The 19996-nt window shown below is 41.1% G+C and overlaps 1 protein-coding gene and 1 non-coding gene across 3 annotated transcripts in view; both read right to left on the bottom strand.

Annotated features, from left to right (window-relative positions):
• Nucleotides 1-19996, bottom strand: part of Neb (nebulin) — a 224295-nt gene that overhangs the window by 169263 nt on the left and 35036 nt on the right. For both annotated transcript variants that reach the window (XM_045147212.1, XM_045147213.1), the window contains exons 19-32: nt 19170-19271; nt 18968-19075; nt 18781-18885; nt 17489-17587; nt 14855-14959; nt 13846-13953; nt 13653-13766; nt 9219-9416; nt 5966-6073; nt 3920-4018; nt 3140-3244; nt 2943-3050; nt 727-1038; nt 439-645 (exon numbers count right to left, since the gene is read on the bottom strand). In XM_045147212.1, the coding sequence (XP_045003147.1) occupies nt 439-645; nt 727-1038; nt 2943-3050; nt 3140-3244; nt 3920-4018; nt 5966-6073; nt 9219-9416; nt 13653-13766; nt 13846-13953; nt 14855-14959; nt 17489-17587; nt 18781-18885; nt 18968-19075; nt 19170-19271 (1878 nt within the window). The remainder of the gene's footprint in view (nt 1-438; nt 646-726; nt 1039-2942; nt 3051-3139; nt 3245-3919; nt 4019-5965; nt 6074-9218; nt 9417-13652; nt 13767-13845; nt 13954-14854; nt 14960-17488; nt 17588-18780; nt 18886-18967; nt 19076-19169; nt 19272-19996) is intronic.
• Nucleotides 9604-9710, bottom strand: LOC123460377. Its single transcript, XR_006636942.1, has one exon. It is a non-coding gene; the product is annotated as a U6 spliceosomal RNA (small nuclear RNA).

Raw genomic sequence — 19996 nt, 5'->3', positions numbered from 1 at the left:
ATCTTCTCATGTATGAATTCTGAATGACACAAACAAGTATACAAATATATCATTTTTGTATACTTCCCTGTGTTAATGTCTTATATATGAAGAGCAAAAAATTAACAACTCTATATAGGATTAAATACAATTAATTTTCATAGTTTGTGATTTAAGCTTGTGTTCTATGTGTATGTGTATAATATTGGAAGAGAACTTTTGCACTATGTTAAATATATCCAATAGCACAATCTTTTAATGTCAGTTAAAATGGAAAGGGCTTTTTAAAGGAAAGTTTAAAAATGTTAGTACCCAGTTTTATTGAAAGAAAAGTAATTTTCTTTTTAAATTAAATACACAAAATAATAAATTTGCAATAAAAAGATGAGAGTGTTGAGCTGGTATTTCTCTTCTAAGAGCTTCCCTCCACACCCCTGCTCCGCGTTCCACTGTACTCACATCGCTGACTTGCTGTGTGTTCTGTTTTGCCTGGACCATCACTGGCGTGTCTGTGATGCTGGTAAACTTGAGGGTGTCTGGATGTTGCCTGTATTTCTTTTCACTCAGGGCATCACCCGCCTTTTTAACTTTTTCTTGGTCAAGGCTGCCGATTGGTATCCAGCCAATACCTTTCATCCAGGTGTTATAGTCTTCTTTGTAGGCGTTCTACAATGGAGGAGACAGGAGTGAGGCCCAGGTGCAGTCTGGGAACTGAGGTGACCCTCCTGTGGGAGTGCCAGCACTTACATCACTCTGTATGTGCATCATGTTCTTGGACAGCTCCAGGTCCATGGCATCTGGCAGGTAGGTGTAGTGGTGGAGAGAATGCTTGTAGTTGGTGTTGCTGATCACATCCTGTGCCTTTTTGGCTGCCACAACATCGAACATGTCGTGAGGTGTGTTGTATTTGGTCTTTGTCTTTTCATAGTCTTTTTTATATTCCCGGTCCGACTGTATTTTGGCCACGTTCATATAATGAACAAGTTTAGGATCATCTTGGAGACTTTGGAAGCCAACCATTTTCCCTTTAGCTTTTTCGTAATCTTTTTTGTAATGAATCTGTTGCAAATAAAGGTGGGTATGGTTTAAAATGTAGCTTTGAAAATTTTACTGAATAACTTCTACATTGCTTGTAATATCTAATACAATGTAAATGATAAATAGATAGCTGTCACGTGTAATTTGGGGAATCATGATGAGACAAAAGGCTTCACATGCTCAGTACATATTTAACTTTTAAAATACTTTTGGTTATCCACTATTGGTTGTGTCTGTGGATATAAAACTCAAAGATATGAACAGACAATTTGACATGTAACATAGTAAAATGAAAATGTTGTTTAGAAACATTTGAGTGTGTATAGCTAGTTTTGCCACCCTCTGGAGCAGAGATGTTAGCATAATTCATATAGTGACAAAATAAGTCTGTACACTGTTTCTTTCCACTTAGACACTGGGAAGGAATTGTAAAGAGATAACCATTTTGTATTCTGTACTAATTACACTGGTGGCTAGAGCCTCACACAGGTGATGATTTGACCAGCTGAAGACTTGGCAGTACTAGCACTGTCCCCAGTCCTAGGCTATTCAGCGTCACGATAAACACCACTTGGTTCTGAATAATAAAGGAAGGGGCTTGAGCTTTCTTGGGTGCACCTACAGAGGACTCTGGGGAACACAAAGCAGAGATAGGAGGGAACCTTGAGGGATATGGGGTTGGGATTGGCGGGAGGAGAACACTCACAGAGAAAGTCAGTGAGAACTTCTGAGGGGAGGGATTTTCAAGCAAGGCCAATTGTTATCATATTTACATTCATGCATTGTAAAACTCATTTCAATCAGGTTGTGTTTGGAGTTTCTAAGTAAAGTAGATATAGCAAGAGGAAAAGACAAGGAAGGCCAAGGGGGAAATCACATGAATTAAAGATTTGAGGATGGGGAGGTGCTTAAAGACTTGAAAAAAAAACAAAACATCCGCCATGGCTCAGGGAATTTTGCAGTAGAGGGAGTGGGATGATGACAAGAGCCGCAAGGTGGGAGGGAATATCCAGAGGTTTTGTCCCCCACACAAAATGACCGACTGCTGCTCTCACATCGCATAATCCACAACGCAATGGTGAACAGCAGCAATCATATTGAGGGGGGTCCTCAACAGAATAGGGGGCAGAGACGATGGAAATGATGGTACTGACTCGTGATGTGTTCATACAAAATTTCTACTTAATAAAAACTATAAATTGAAATAAATCTATTCATCCATTGACTGACAAAAAAAAAGAAAAAAGACTTGTAAGGTCTGCTGCCCAGTTTCAACTCCCAGCTGCCCACATGAATCTAGACAGCAGTCATTTTCAATGGCAAGAGGCTGTTGCACGCCTATACAAACACCCCCACCCCCGACACACACACATGTGCACATGTGTAAATAAATAATTTTTTTAAACTAAGATTTGAGATAAAAATTTTACTGTTCAGAGGCTATTGCACTTAAGTGGCAAATTATTTCTTGGTTTCCATAATAAATGAGATCTTAAAAAATATTTTTATTTGCAAATAAAGAGAGACAGAGAGAATGGGGTCTCCAGGGCCTCTAGCTATTGCAAAGGAACACCAGATGCATGTGCCATTTTGTGCATCTGGCTTTACATGGGTGCTAGAGAATTGAAGATGACCATTAAGGCTTTGTAGGCAAGTGATTTAACCATTGAGCCACCTCTCCATCCCCAGAAGTGTGAATTCATGCCGAAATCTACACAAAGATCCTAAACTCAGGGCCTTGATAAGAACCCATGAGTCTTCCAAGACAATTCATATCTCTTTAGGGAACTTTCTTTCCAGAATAGTTTCTCTCCAACTTGCTTCCAGGCACAGACAGCCCACATGGAGACGTTTAGATAACTCATCAGGTCTCAGATGACCTTCCCACACGTCTTAGTTATTCACATGACCAGGGGTAGACTTACGTCACTGGCCGCCTGTCGGGCAGCTTTGGCCGCTTTGATGGGAATTGCGTCAATTCTCAGGTCGTAGCCCTTCTTGCTCAAGTCTTTCAAGTCGGCTTTGTACATATTCTAAAAAAGAAACATCACTTGAGTATGACTGCAAGGCCACATTAGTAAGAGCTCAGCATGTCGGACAGGCCGAGTACGCATGCACGCACCTCGCTGATGTTGTAGGCATTGACTTTAGCCTGAATGAACTGGGGCAGGTCTGCAGGCAGGCTATACTTGTGTAGCATTTCCTCTCCTTTGGCTTTGTAAGCAATCTAGGAGAGAAAAATGCATAAACAAGCAGTGTATAGAGAAGCAACTAATGTCATAAGAATATAATTTTAGAATTGAGCATATTGCACAAGGTGGTGCTAGGAAGGGCACTGTCTATACCAATCCCATATCCATTGACAAATATCTGTGGGTGTTCAGGTTGCATATGCAGTGGCATGGGGTCCTCTTTATTGGCTTGACAGGCGCTAAGAATCTCTGGAGCTAGGGGTGCTGAGTAGCCTCTATCCACCCCACCCCACCCCCAGTGAGCGAGGTTGTCATCTGATGAAAGTGTTAACCTGCAGACACCTTCCTGAGTCAGAAAAAGCTAACAGTCAAATACACCAAGCACCCATATTTTAACGGTGGTTTTTACATATATGCTGTAAAATATAATTTTTCCATCTAGTATAGTTCCCAAATTCATTGTTTTCATCTTTCCTAGTGATAGCTTGTAGCTCTCACTTTTCCCAGAGAGAACAATGTCGCCAACTCACGGAATAGGCGTGATGGCACATGTGGCACCCTACATAGAGGTGAAGTGAGCATCACTAGGGGGCGGGTGGAGGACGCAGGGAGGTCCTCTGCATGGTAAGATAGCTGCAGACAGTGTGTTGAAATTAGAGGTACCTTTGTGTTAGTGAACATTATTAAAATAACACAGGGAGAACTCTTACATCACTCCTCTGGGCCTGGTTAATTTTTGACTGTACTGTAATTGGGGCATCTTCTATCGAGGTAAACTTGAGTGTATCCGGATGCTGGCGGTATTTTTTCTGTTTGGAGAATCAAAGAGAGAATTATTGTTACTTTTCACTGAAGGCTAAGGTATTGAAATCCTTGACATCTGAAGAGACAAGGAGGATTTTCTCTGATTTTGGAATGACAAATTACTAGAGTCCTGATCGGCTTGAATTAAAAAAAAAAAATCAAGCGCAATACAAAAGCAAATGCTTTTGAATTGGTGTCACTGTGGAAGGTCTGGGGAGAATGCCTGCCGACCTTCATCCCCACATCTCTTGCTTATGGTGTGAAAGAAGGTAGCTCTCAGCGAGGCTGAGTCTGGAAGTATAACAGGGTTTTCTAGAAACAGAAAAGCAAGCAAGATTTGAGTTTTTTGGTTTGTTTTGTTTCTTTGAGACAGGGTCTCGTGTATCCCAGATTGGCCCTGGACTCACTATGAAGCTAATAAAGGCCATGGATTCTTAATTCTCCTGCCTCTGCATCTCAGTTCTGTGGGTGTTTTTACATGACATGACACTAACGAGTTCTCAGGAGTGTCATTTCCCCGTCACTCCATCAGCAACTGGAGGAAGAAGTGTTCTGGCTGAGGAGCAACTGCTAAGGATGTAGGGCAGGCAATGGCTGGGGCAATTAGTGAGCAGAAAACATTTCTGCTTTGCCAGCCTTCTGTGGTTCGCTGCAAGGGTTACCACTGATGGGCTGAGGACATAAGAAAGGGGGGCTTTGGGAAGGTGGCCCACTGGGCAACTGGCAATGTAGAGCTACCGTATTCCTCTATTCTACTCCATTTAGTTTTTCAGTTGCCATCCCTAGGCCATAGTGTACACCCCAGTTTTCCAAATAGAATATTGTGGCATTTAACTCCAGGCTTTTGAAAACTGCCAACTTGGGCATGCTTTTCTGAAAGAGCTCAGAATAGGCAAAATTGCTTTCAGAAATACCAAAAAAAAAAAAAAAGTAACAAGGACACAAACTTGAGCATGGGAGACCACTCTCACTCATGGCTGCACTCCTCAGAGCATTTGCCCTCCTCTGTGGCACAGCCTTGTGACAGCAGGAAGTTTTCAGCTATGCAGGGGGAGAAGGGACAATCCTGCTGCTTTAAGGACCTTAACTATTATTGTTGTTTATGCTTTTAAGCTTGAATAGTAATTTAAATACTACTTCAGAGTCATCAAGACTATAACATAGGGCAGAATTCCTCAAAGATTTCCATAGCAGCTACATTACTCACAATTTTCCAAAGCACAATCACACACCTACCAACATGTGGTACAACCTTGTCTTCCTAGACTGCTCAAGTAAGAAATAAAAAAACAAAAAAATTACAGGCATAAGCAAAAACATTGTGAGAAGCAAAAGAAGCCAGATCTCAATGAAATTTCTAGAAAGACAAAACTACACAGGCAAAAAGCAGATCAATAGCCTAGGCTTGGAGATGAGAGCAAGAACTTTTTGAGGAAACTTCTTGGTGTACTAGTAGCATTTAAAATTCATTCATGGGTTGGGCGTGGTAGTCCACACCTGTAATCCTAGGACTCAGAAGGCTGAAGCAAGAAGATTACTGTGAGTTCCAGAGAAGCCTGGGATGCAGTATGAAAAGACCGTGTCTAAAAAGTAATCAGACATCAAAATACAATAAAATAACATTCCTCTGTGCTAATTACTACATGATTGTATGAATTTGCTAAAACTTGTCAAAGTATACACTTAAAAGCAGGCAAATTTTATAGTGTACAAAATAGTTGTTGGACTACTTCTGTTATGAATAGGTAGCTAGAATAGTTTTGCTGAGGTAAAGGTTATGCTAATCTGTCTGGATAACTTGCACATGTGGTATGTTTTTCCCTTTTATTTTTGTTTCTTAGGTTTTGTTTTTAATTTTAGCAATAATGACCCAAGAATGAAGCAAAGGTCGGAAAGCAGGCATTTTGAGCAGTCACGCAGTCATAGTCCTCTGGCACACACAGGGGCCTCACCTCGTTGAGGATGTCTGAGGCTCGCTTGGCCTTTTCCATCTCCAGGGACCCGAAGGGCACCCAGCCACAGCCCTTCATCCAGCTGTTGTAGTCCGCTTTATATTCCACCTAAGACACCAAGAGGAAAGTTACATTTCTTTTCTCATTGTCAGCTTTATTACATAAAATCATGAATATTTTACCCAAAATGTCTTAATGGTTTCTAAGCAGGTTCATGGCTCCATACATGAAGGTCATTCTACACATTTCTTTGATGAAAGATTCTAACAGCTCTTAGAATTTTTTCTTTTCTCCTAACTGGTATATGTTCCATTTTACCCTGGTGTCTAACTTAATGGAAGCAAATAGAATTCTAATTCTAATTCTAATCCATAAAGTGCTCAATTCCAAGTGGTATTTCAAAGAACTAAGGAAACCATTACATTTACACCATCTGCTATAAGATGTTTGCTCCCTGGAACTCTAATCATCAGGCCAAGTCATACCTGAACTCTAAACATTCCGCCTGAAGGTCCCATTGAAGTTGGATAATTGTGTTCATTTTCTAGTGATATTGGAGAGTAGTTATTTGTCCTAAGCCTTTGCACACATTGTATTTCATATATAATGGCCCATCTTAGGAGGGTTTCTAGATTGGCTAACAGAACACCTAAAAGTAATTGCACCAATTTATTTGCTTAAGCAAACAGTTATTATTGATCTTATGTGGGGACAATTACTTGATGCTATTAAAATAATGAGACCAAGACTATGGCCTATAGTTTTATGACCATAAATGGTGCCTACAACTCATCTCTAGATACAAATTCAAAAAAATTTTTTGGTGTGGTTTAGTGTAGGCCCTTCACCTGGAGTTAAAAAAAAAACAAGGGGCTGGGAAGATGTCTCCATGATTAAAGGCATTCACTGGCAAAGATTGATAGCCTGGGTTTGATTCCCCAGTGCCCACAAAAGCCAGATGCACAGCATGGTACATGCACCTGGAGTTCATTGCAGTGACAAGATACCCTGGAATGCCCATACTCTCTTTCTTTCATAAATAAAAATATTTTTTAAAAACAAGAAAGCATTTCCTTTCTGCCCTTGAGAGGCTTGCAATCTAGCAGCAATGAAGAAACACAAAATCAAACAAATAACTAAAGCATAAAGTAGAATCAACAGTGGTGGGTACAAACTGTGCAGCCAGTGGAAATAGTATGGTGATTCCTCAAAACATTAAAATGGAACTATCATATGATCCAATAATATGATTTCTGAGTATATGTCCAAAAGTATTGAAAACAGGATGTTGAAAGGTACATTCATACACTATAGAAACAGCTTCCACAGTAGCTAAAAGATGGAGGCAACCTAAATATTCACCGACAGAAGAAGAGATACTCAAAAGATAGTACATCAGGGACACTATTTGGCCTTAATAAAGAAGGAAATTCTGGCAAAAGCTACAAAGATAAACTTGCAGTGCATTTTACTAAGTGAAATAAGCTAGTTATAAGAGACACATACTATACAATTCCATGTATGTGAGGTGCCTAGAATGGTCAGACTACAGAAACACGTGCATGTTGGGGACTGGAAAGGGGAGAGAATGGGAAGTTATTGTTTGACAGGTACAGACTTTAAGGATTCCATTTTGTTTTGTTGTAGACTTTTGTTTTTGTTTTTCTTGCTGCATAGTCCTTGCAGGCCTGGCATTCACTATGTAGCCCAGGCTGGCCTTGAACTCATAATGTTCCTGCTTCAGCCACCTGAGTGCTGGGATTATAGTTGTGCACCATCATGACTGGCTAGAGTTTCAATATTTTTAAAAGATACTTTGAAAAAATTATTTTTTTGCATGTGTGTGTGTTGTGTGTGTGTGTGTTAGCAGGTCAGGGCCTCTTGCCACTGCAAACAATATCAGATGCTTGCCCCACTTTTTGCATCTGGCTTATGTGGGTGGCTTGGAAATTGAACTCTAGCTGACAGGCTTTGCAATCAAGTGCCTTTAACCATTGAGCCACCCTCCCAGCCCATGTTTCAGTTGTGCAAGATGAAAAAGGTCTAGAGATTGCACAACAGTGTGAATATGATTAATACTACTGAACTATACACTTAAAATAGCAAAGATTTTCCAGCAAAGGCTGGAGAGATGACTTAGCAGTTAAAGTGTTTGCCTACCAAGCCTAAGAAACCAAGTTCAATTCCACAGCACCCACATAAGCCAACTGCACTTGTCAGGTGCTTGCAATGACTGGAGACCCTGGTTCATCCATTCTCTTCTCTCTCTCTCTTTTTTCTCTGTCTCTTTCTCTCTCAGATAAATAAAATAACAATCTTTTAAAAATGGCAAAGATGATGTTTTATGTTCATTTTGCTACATTAAAAAACTAAGATTGTAATTGTTAAGATAAGACATTAACCCATGTAGCTCAGACAGATGAATTTGCCTAATGAAATTTCGATCTTCAGAAACTAAATTGTAAAAGTATGTATAATACAAATAAGACTTATAAAACATGAATTGATTATTGTAAATTCAACTGTCTTCTATATTTCATGAAAATAAAATAGGTTTAATTAAGTTAAAAAATTATGCTGCAGGGCTAGAGAGATGGCTTAGCGGTTAAGTGCTTGCCTGTGAAGCCTAAGGACCCCGGTTCGAGGCTCGGTCCCACGTTAGCCAGATGCACAAGGGGGCGCATGCGTCTGGAGTTCGTTTGCAGTGGCTGGAAGCCCTGGTGCGCCCATTCTCTCTCTCTCCCTCTATGTGTCTTTCTCTCTATGTCTGTCGCTCTCAAACAAATAATGAACCAAAAAAAAATTTTTTTAAATTATGCTGCAATATTAAAATATATTTTGGTTTCAACCAAAATAGTATTGTATGTAAAAACTGCTGTGATGTGGGATGATAATGATGACAGCGATGCTCATAGTGAAGTTTGCCAAGAGCTTGTCAAGGCTTTAGTGCCATGCTGAGCATCTGACACCCATTTGTGTCCTCAAAACAACTCTTACATTTTCCTGCAGTTTAACTGAGAGGAAATTTACATTCCGGAAAGCTGATAACTTTCCCAAAGGGAAACAGTGATAGAGTATGCTGGATCCAGGTATCCCTAATGACAAGGGCATGTGCCTAAGAACCACAGGTTCATTCTCCAGTACCTACACACAGACAGGGCTGAGACCTAGTGGAGTACCAAGAATGATCCCATCTAGAAATCTTCTGCAGTCCCTCCATCAGAGGAGGGGCTGAGGAAGCCCCGTGACTCACATCGCTCTGCAGGGCCTGCGCCTTCTTGGCTAGGTCCACGTTGATGCTGTCGGGTGGGTAGCTGTAGCTGTGCAGGGTGTGCTTGTAGTCCACGTCACTCACAATCGCCTGAGATTTCTTAGCCTGGGTGACTTGGAGCATATCCAGAGGTGCTGTGTAGATAGTTTTTGACTTTTCATAGTCTTTACGATATTCACGCTGTAAAACAAAATCATTTATTACCACAGTTTCTTAATGTATTTTGAGAAAAATGAAAGCTATAGATGCAAACATTTGAGTACTTATTTTGCTCTCAAATTTGTTCATATGTCATACATTATTAAAATCCTCTATAAAGTAATACATGAACAGATGTTTCTAGATCTATTTCATTTAAATTTTTTCTAAAAATATGGAAGTCTTCACGAATTTGCATGTCATCCTTGCACAGAGGCCATGCTAATCTTCTCTGTATGGTTCCAATTTTAGTACATGTGCTGCCAAAGTGAGCACTTCATTTAATATTTTAGCATAGGATCCTCTTATGTAGCTCTGGCTGGCCTGGCCCTCACTATGGAGACCAGATTGGACTGAAACTTGGAGCAACCCTCCTGTCTCAGTCTCCTAAGTGCTTGGGATTACAGGTGTCTGTCGTCTCTGCTGTAGCCATGGTTGTTTCATTTTAAAACAGGATTTCCCAAGCAATGTTTCTTCTAACCTTTGAAAAGTTTCCTAATCAAGAAACATTCTTAAAATTAATTAAAAATCACATGGTCATCATTTGATATCTCTGATTTTGTAAAACAACCACTTCATAATCAGAACTATGGACTTTGTAATTTTTCTAGAGTCTTTCTGACAATGGTCAGTTACTGAGGTTTTCTTGACAGGAGATAAGCCCCACTGAGCATATCAAAGAATTTTTCATACCAAACTTAATTTTGGTAATAATGTAAAAGAAGCTTCAGTTTACAGCTATGCATTCAGAAGAGAAAAGTTTGTGCAGCTAGGCCACTAAAAGCCCCTGCCCCTTATGTGCTGCATTCTAAGAAGCTGAGTGTCTAGGCTGGGCCTCAGGAGGCCTTCGCACAGGCTGCTGAAGTGGTCAGACAGGGAAGCAAGCAGGTCAAGCTCCTAGTTTATTCCTATGGACTCTCAGCTCACCTTCACAGAAAGAAGAGTTTCAGCTACTGTGTGGTGGTTTGCACTAGGTGTCCCCCATGTTCTGAATGCTAGGTCCCCAGCTGGTGGCAATTTGGGAACTGGAAACTTGATGGAGGAGGTAAGTTGCTGGAGGTGGACCTCGATGGCTTGTTATACCTGGCTTGCCAGTGTTAGTTGACTTGCTGCTGTTGTCCACCTGATGTTGACTATGAGGTGATGTCTAGCCTCTGCTCATGCCATGCTTCCCCCTGCCATAATGGAGCTTCCCCCCTTGGGTCTGTAAGTCAAAGTAAATCCTTTCCTCCCACAAGCTGCTTCTGGTCAGATAGTTATCTCAACAATGAGGTCACTGCAGCACACTGCCTTTGTAAAAATTATAAAACTCCACATACTACAAAAATGTTAAAGAAAGTGACCCAAGTATGTAAGTATAGGCACACACTAAGGCATCAGAAATCTTTGTAGCAATTCCTTTCTCAAATGGTCAGATCTTTCAGCCCAGGGAACTTGATCTGTCTTCTTATATTTTATGGGTAGTTTTATTTTTCACTGAATAAATTTAATCACAAAATCCTGACCCTTGGCTGGAGACATTGCTTAGTGCTTGCCTGCAAAGCCTAAGAACTTATGTTCAACTCTGCAGGTCCCATGTAAGCCAGATGCATAGTGACACAAGTGCATGAAGTCACACGTGGGCACAAGGGGGTACACGCATCTGGAGTTCAATTGCAGTGGCTAGAGGTTCTGGTGTGCAAGTTCTCTCTCTCTCTCTCTCTCTCTCTCTCTCAGTCTTACTCTCACACTAAGAAAGAAAAGGCCAGTCTGTTGGGCTTGCCTCAAAAAATAAGAATTTTGACCCTGGCTCTTATGAAAATAAAACATGGAAACAACTTGCTATGGGCTGCAAGAACATTTTTCAAGAATTGTCTTCATTTCACTATTTAAAATAATTTTTCGCACGTGTATATCTGATATCTGTGTGCTCATATGTATGTGGGCACATGTGTATGTGCATGTTCATGTATGGGGAGGTCAGGGGTTGACAATGGGTGTCTTTCTCAGTCATTCTCCACCTTATTGTTTTGAGACAAGATCTGGTACTGAACATAGAGCTCACCAATTTGACTAGACTAGCTATCCAGCAAATTATTAGAACTGTACTGTCTCTGCCTCCCCAGTGTTGGATGAGTGCCACTACACCCCCTTTTTATGTGGGTGCTGGGGATCTGGACTTGGGTCCTTGTGCTTGCAAATCGAGCGCTTTACCCACTGAGCCATCTGGTCAGTCCCAAGAGCTTGTCTTTATTAAGAAGATATGGATCAAACAATGTTGCAACAGTAGTTGGCATTGGAAAGGTTTTTACTAAATTATGTTCTTACTAGCTGATACATACCAGTGTTTATAAAATGCCCAAACACACCACAGAAATATTTGCACATACTTATTACAGTGTTATTCACAATAGCCAGGAAATAGAACCAGCCTAGAGGCCCATCAACAGATGAACGGATAAAGAAAATGTGGTATGTATACACAGTGCAATCTTATGCAGCCACAATGAAAAATGAAATCATGACACTTGTGGGAAAATGAATGTAACTAGAAATCATTACGTTAAGTGAAATAAGTTATAATCAGAAAGACAAATGCCATGTGTTTTCTCTCCCCAAGTGTGTGTGTGTGTGTGTGTGTGTGTGTGTGCGCGCGCGCGCACATAGGTGCACATGTAAGTCACAGAACTAGAAAGGAGGAAAATATGTTAAGGTGGGAAACAGAGAGGGTAATGGAATACATGCGACAAAGCAGAAAGAGGGTACTAATTGGAAGAGGGCATGGAACCAGCCAGAAGGAGTGAGGGGGCTCAAGTTAGGCAGTGGGGGTGGAGAACAACCTGTAATGCACATTTGAAGATGCCATGGTGATGATGAATCCCATTAATTTGTATGCTAACATAAAAATTCAATGACTCAAATGGTTTTTATAAAGGTTGTCTTCTAACATGCAGCTCAGCTTTTAGCCTGAAGATTGTAAGAGAATGACTCACTGATGAGCTCTTGCAGTTGTCAACACGAACCAATTAACACGTGTTTATTGATTTTCTTTGTGCCTAGTGTTCTAACTTTCAGGAGCAGGATGGAAAACAAAAGAGAGCTATATATGTGGTGTCAGCCAGGAGCTATGGTCTTAATTTGAGAAGACAAAAGGGCCTAGTGAACAGTAGCATGTACATGAGTGTTGTATGGTGCTCACAATAATAAAGAAAATAAAGAAAGCATCTACAGATTATTATGAGAGCACATTGTTAAAACAAAAGCAAATGATACAATATTCTCACTCTGTTGTGACAAACTAGTATTTGCAAACTATGCTGAACACTATCATTATTAATATGTCTTCTAGACTGTTTTTAAATAGTATATACTGTAATTTGCAACAGCTGATGTGTGCCTCTCTATAGTAAAAATTGTCACCAGAAAATGATAGATGACCCATGGATAATCTGTATGGAATCCATGTACTCCCTGAAATTCAGGCAATAAGAATGAAGAAAAACATTCATTTATCTAGATAGGTGTTCCAAATTTTAAATCATATTTTATGAGGCCTATAATCAAAAGATCATTTTCCTTAGACACCAGCCAATGTTAATTACTAAAGCCAATAAAAAGCATTGATTGGCATACTTAGATTTTTATATTTGCAATGCATTATTTTCTCCTAAAGATAGTTTTAGAACCATTTTAAGAGGTATTTCTCAATTAGATTAAAAATGTAGTGATGTTTTTCAAGAAGTTTTGAGAACAAAAGGTGATTCTCGGGCTGGAGAGATGGCTTAGCGGTTAAGCGCTTGCCTGTGAAGCCTAAGGACCCTGGTTCAAGGCTCGGTTCCCCAGGACCCACATTAGCTAGATGCACAAAGGGGCGCATGCATCTGGAGTTGGTTTGCAGTGGCTGGAAGCCCTGGCGCGCCCATTCTCTCTCTCTCTCTCTCTACCTGCCTCTTTCTCTCTCTGTCTGTTGCTCTCAAATAAATAAAAATGAACAAAATTTTTTAAAAAAAGGTGATTCTCTATTAAATGTTAATGTACATAGTGTTCAAAGATAGATATCATATACTCCCAATCAATAATTTCGTCCCTCAAATGTGAGAACCATGCCATTTTGGGAACCATTCTACTTCCAAAGTCCTCCACAGTTCCTATGAGCGTGAGATGTGAAACCCTTCTACTGAAATCCTGCTACCTCCTGACATTCTACCAGTGAAGCCATCCTGAAAATAAGGCACTTACATCACTTTGGTTTTTGGCCGTCTTCAGGGAGTGCAGCATCTTGGGGTCATCATTGATGCTGAGGGCGCCAATCATCTTGCCCTTGCTTTTCTCATAGTCTTTCTTGTACATCACCTGCAAAGACATCACACATGCTTACCTGGGCAGCAGGAACATACCAAGGCCAGCTGTGCAGACCCAGAGGCATACTCACATCACTGGCATTCCTGCTGTTGGCTTTGGCTGCCAGCAGAGGGATGGCATCCACTTTAATGTCAAACTTCTTAGCTTTGGTCTTCTCCCAGTCATGTTTATAAACATTCTGGAAATTTTCAGAAAAGGAGTTATAAAAACAATGTCAAACACAGATTAATTCAGTGAAAATTAAAAATCAGTTGAAATTTGAGTATTTGGATTTAGTTCAGCTATAAATAATTTATTAGCCAAATGGCAGTGTAAGTATCGATTCTTCCATCATTGTTTCTTCCTCCACAAAATAAATATAGTACATTCTTTTCACTGGTTTGGGAACTTTGTAAAGACTGTTTCCCTTAGGTACAAAGGCTTGAATAAAAGATAACCATGTAGAGAAGGTAAAATGTGACATTTATATGGGAGAGATCTTTGTGTGTTCAGAGGGGTGAGTGTGTGAGTGTGTGTGAGAGTGGGGGAGGGAGTGTGCATGCGCCTATGCCAATCCCAGAGAATATAAGCTCAGGTACTGTACCTCAAAGTGCTAGCCACCTTTATTCTCAGCGGCCTGAATCTCACCAGTTAGGCTAGACTGGCTGGCTGCTGAACCCCACGTATCCTCTTGTGTCCATATCCCCAGCACTGGAATGGCAGGTATGCACCATCAGGCCTGGATTTTTTTTTTTAACTGGGTTCTGATCAAACTCAAGATCAAACTCAGGTCCTCAAACTTTCACAGCATGTGCTTTACCTATTGAGCTATCCGCACCCCCTCCCCAGCCTCATGGGAGAGATCTAGAAACACACTAGGGATTAGCTGAGGGGTAAATGAGAGAATGCTTCTGACAGTAATAGAGCCATGAACATAAAATCTGATAGCTAAGTCCCAAAGGCATTTGAGCCTTAAAAGCACCACATCCACCCATAACAATCTCTGTAGTTATTTATTTGCTGAACTCCTTTTTAAACAAACACCTACATTTTCTTTTCTTCCTCCCACACTAAGCCAGCTTCTGTGACATCCTACTTACATCACTCAGGTTATAGGCATTGACTCTGTGCTGGATAAACTCCGGAGCATCTGCCGGTACATTGCATTTGAACTTCTCACCTTCATGCTTTGCTTTGTAATTCAGCTGGAGAAAGAAGTTAACATTATTATGGGTTGGACTGACATCTTTGAAACTGAGTCTCCAAAGTCATCACGTAATAGTAGCTCAGAGAAGTGTCCTTTGTGAAGTGATTGGCTCTCAAGAGCTTTGCCCTGCTGGGTTGACTCATAAACTTCTGAGTTAATGGCATTGTTACAAAAATTAGATCTCTGGCTACCTTCATCTCTGTCTCCCTGTGAGACACCTATGTCATGTTATGCAGCAAGAAGCACTCACCACATGTGGGCACCACACTTTTAGACTTCCCAGCCTCTGGAATGATAAGTTAATAAATTTCTATTCTTTTTTGAGGAGTTGGGGAACTTTTAAGGCAGGATCTCACTATGTAGCTCACGCTGGATTCAAACTCAAGATCCTTCTGACTGGGACTGCAAGCAAGTGTCTCCATGTCTGATAAACCTCTATTCTTTATAAATTGCTTGACCTCAGCTATTTTATTAGAGCACAGAAAAAGAGACTAAGTAAAATACTCAAACAGTTTGGGGTAGACATTTCCTTGATTTATGTAGGACAATGTACCTAAATTGTTGGTTCCTCTTAAAGAAAATATGCCTGAGAGAAGTATGCCATCTTGCCAAAGTCTAACAGTGGATCTGAATTCTCATCCTGTATCTCAGGGATTGTAGTATAAGCAGGCTTCATGCTTCCGTATGAAATTGTCATGTGCTTTATGTATAGTTAACACACATCTGAACAACACTATAGGGCTGGGCCTGGAGGTCATGAAAACCCAAAACTTAGAAATTCTGTAATCAGAGCAGCAACAAAACCAATAATGATTTTCAATAAATTATTAACACAGTTAAAAAGATATATTAATTCTCATTTAAAATATTAGAGATGGTGGTATTGGGGGTGTGGCTCAGTGGATAGAGTGCTTGTCTACTGGGGCGAGCCCCCTGTCCTGCAGGAGAAGAACGACCACCAGACGAAGATCCTTCTTGATCACACTTTATTGGAGAGCCTCTTGGTTAACAGGAAAGCTGATGGCGAGGGGCGAGGGGCGCAGGAGTGTAGCTGCTTTTATAGGGCAGAATACTACGGGGCGCCTGCTGATTGGCTGCTATAGGCTCACCCGCCCACAGGAGCCACGGGATAGGCTCGGGACAAGGTGCGTCAAGCGCATGCGCAACCTCAAGCGAGGTTGGCGCCAAGGCGCTGCCTAAATAAGGAATTGTTTAGTGCAGGAAGCCAGCGCCATCTTGTAATGGCGTCTGCATTAGCTCCCTACAGTCTACCATGTAGGAAGCCATGAGTTCAAGCAGGCAATGGTGGTGCATCCCTGGAATCCCAGCACGCAGGAGGATCGGTTTAAGGTTACCTTGTGTTTGAAGCCAACCCAGGCTATATGAGACCCTATATTTAAAAAAAACCTGAAAAATAGAACTTATTTTTCAAAGTGACATTCAGTGAAAGGAAAATAAAGAGGGAGCAATGCTGTTGATTTTTAAAGTTAAAGCACAAGTTATGAGATTGAGAAGAGCTGTGTCCTCACAGCCTGCAAGACCGAGTCCTGCAAGACCTGCCTCACTGGGCAAAAAGAAGAGTGTTGGTGACTGGGTGCCATGGGTAATATCTTGTTTCTCTGCTTCTTGACCACTACCAGTGTTCAGCTATAATTTACTGGGGCACAAAATACCTACACACAAGGAAAAACTGCTGAGGGACGGAAACAACTTCCAAATGGCACCGATGATGCTATTTCTCTTTACTGAAGGCATGTGTGCCCACTGTGTAGCTGAAATACACTTTATAGTAGGACAAGCTGTATCTTTCCTTTTCTTGTCTAGAAAAGGGCGTGCTGCTCTTTAGGACTTAGCTGTGGACCATGGTGCCATCTGCCAGCCTCAGCCATGGCAGCTAGCAGATTACCAGAGAGTGACATCCAGGGTTCCCCTAGCCCCGCCACACCCACGCTTACATTTTCAAAGGGTCACCAGGGATGGTATGCATGTGGCTTCTGGAGAAGCAGGCTGCTCTTCCCTTTGTCCTGGCATGGCTGCACATCCTGCTTTCAGCTTTCCTCAACTGCTGATCCACCATCAGCCCATTTCAGTTCTGCCTTGTCGATATCTTCTAGCTTGCTTGTTACTGCCTGAAGTCTTTGTCTTAACTGCTCTTTTTCTTTCTGCGAAGCCTTGGTGACATTACTAGACTAGAAATGTTTGCCTCTTCCCTACCAAATTGATGCTATTGCTGGCACCATTTACTTAAGGGGCATGAAGTTTGAGTATGCATGTGATAGATCCTCACAAGTAAGGTATTCCTACACAAAAATCAGTGCTCTACTGAAGAAATATTAGTTATTTCATCATTGTATGACAGATTTCCTGAGGCTACAGTGCAATCTAGTGGCTTCATTTGCATTTTATTGAACAGACTCTGAAAGACGACATCACTGGCATGGTGGATGAGCCCCTGCACATTAGGCATGTAAATGCTGACATTTTTGATTAACCAAGCACCCACTCTTGTATCAGTCCAAGCACTTACATCACTGAGCTGCTTGGTGTTGAGCTGGGCTTGCAGTAGGACAGGGGTATCAGTGACGGCTGTGAATCTGGTCTTATCTGGATGCATTTTGTAGGTGTGCTGGAAGAGAAGGTGTCTACTAATGAAAATTTGTAATGTAGCTTAATATTCTTGTACATATACACAGTAATGAATGAGAAGTTTTCAGTCAGGCATAAAGTTTGTTTTGTTCCTGATAATTTGATACACCTTTGCTTCTTTTTTCTTTTCCTCTCCTTCCCTTCCTTCCTTTCTCCTCCCTTTCTTTTTCTAGTTATGAAAGCTGCCTCTGGTTTTTCTGCTGCCATTCAGTGATTTGGTTATCTTCCAGTGCTGAAGCCCTATGATGGCTCTGCACTGACCTTAGTGTCCAGAGTGCACTGGATTTGGTTTATGCCCAACAGACTCTACCTTCCCTTCATCTCTTGCCATTTCACCTCTTACGATTCTCCTCCCCAGTAGATCGCAGCCACCTTCTCTCAATTCCTCATTTAGGCTTTTCTTCCTGCTTTTCTGCCCAATCGTGGCACGGTAGACTATACTTTCCTGGACCTCCTCATCAAGGTCTCTCTCCCACCCTCTCTCTCTCTCTCTCTCTCTCTCTCACACACACACACACACACACACACATACACACATAATATCCTGGTTTAATTTGGAATTACCATCTAGTTTTTTTTTTCTTTTTAATCACTGCTTGACACCTTTGGGTGCACTCTGTGTTCACTGTCTGTCTTCTCCACTCCAGAGGAAGGACCGGGAGAGTGGGTTCCCTTGCTCCCTCTTCCTTCCAGCACAAAGACAGCACCTGGCACATACTTGGCAGTAATGAATGCCTGTATCTCACATACCCGCATGGTCTTCTACTGCCAAGTCACAGCTGTATAAACTAGTGCAACCAAAGGTATAAAATTTAAAATTATGTCGCAGCTAATGGACTTCTTGGTCATTTCTGTGATCCCCAAGTCCATCTAAAAAACCAATTTTTTGTTTTGTTTTGTTTTTTTTGAGTTAGGATCTCACTCTAGCCCAGGCTGACCTGGAATTCACTATGGAGTCTCAGGGTGGCCTCAAACTCACGGTGATCTGCCTACTTCTGCCTCCCAAGTGCTGGGATTAAAGGCATGCGCCACCACGCCTGGCTCAAAAACTGAATTTTTAATTTAACATCTCCCAACAAGCACTAGGTGACAGTATTTTAAACTGCTAACTTTACCACTAGATGTCACAAGCATCCCAAAGCCAACATTAAGAATTCGCAGTGGCCAACTTACATCTTTGCACTGGTCTAGCTTCTTGATGGCTTCATATTCTTGAGTTATTGTCTGTGGGAAATAGCATTTCCCTTTATCTTCTTCATACTCTGCTTTGTACATTTTCTGGAATGAACAAGAACAAAATCAGATCGCCATCATTCCAAAACTGTCACAGCGAAGCATGAGTGCTTTTCTTCAAACTTACATCACTGTTTTGAGCAGAAACTTTCATGCAGTGTGTATGATATGGGTCCTCAAAGCTGCCTACATAATGGCCCAGCATGTTCTTTACATATGAATCTTTATATTTAGCCTGAAAAAGAAAACAAGCATGTTTCAAGTTAATGGTGAACTTTTAAGCCACAGGAAAGCCTTCCCATCCAAGACATGACCATGCCCTTCCGAACCTCGCTGAAGTTCTTCAGCAGGGTGTCAAGTTGATATTTGGGGGTTTCACAGTAATTCATACTCTTTGCTTTTGTCTTCTCATAGTTCTCCCTGTATAATCTCTGAAAAAGCAGAAAAAAAAGAAGAAAATTAAACAAAGAAAGAGATCTGTCATAGCATTACCGCCATTCATGTCATGACTGGGACAAAAGTCATATTTTTCCTGTATCTATTTGCCACCAGCAGAAATTCAGAAAGTATATGCTAGAGGCTTGCTGTGCATCTTATATGCTATATGTCTTATATAATCTCACCTTTTGGTAATCATAAAGGTTGATATTATATATCCTAATATTTCTCATGCTGAAATAGTATAGCATACTAATGCTGCTAGTCAAGTAAGTCTCTGTTTTGACATAATTATCCCACTGAGTGTGATTGAAGGAAAGTAATATTTTTTAATGATACAGGGACTGCAGAGATGGCTTAGTAGCTAAAAGTGCTTACTTGCAAAGACTGCTGGCTTGGGTTCAACTACTCAACCACAACATAACAGCCAGATGAAAAAAATGGACATAGCCGGGCATGGTGGTGTACGCCTTTAATCCCAGCACTCGGGAGGCAGAGGTAGGAGGATCGCTGAGAGTTCGAGGCCACCCTGAGACTACAGAGTAAATTCCAGGTCAGCCTGAGCTAGAGTGAGACCCTACCTCGAAAAAAAAAAAAAGTGGACATGCATCTGGCATTTGTTTGTAATGGTTCAATACCCTAGTGCATACACACACACACACGAAAATGTTTTTGAAAAATTGATGTAAAATGAAATATACGGTACATGGAAGACTTG

This window comes from Jaculus jaculus, chromosome 4 (genome assembly GCF_020740685.1).
Source record: "Jaculus jaculus isolate mJacJac1 chromosome 4, mJacJac1.mat.Y.cur, whole genome shotgun sequence".
Classification (NCBI taxonomy): domain Eukaryota; kingdom Metazoa; phylum Chordata; class Mammalia; order Rodentia; family Dipodidae; genus Jaculus; species Jaculus jaculus.
Note: the sequence above shows the minus strand (reverse complement) of the source record. Positions and strands in the feature narration are given on the sequence as shown.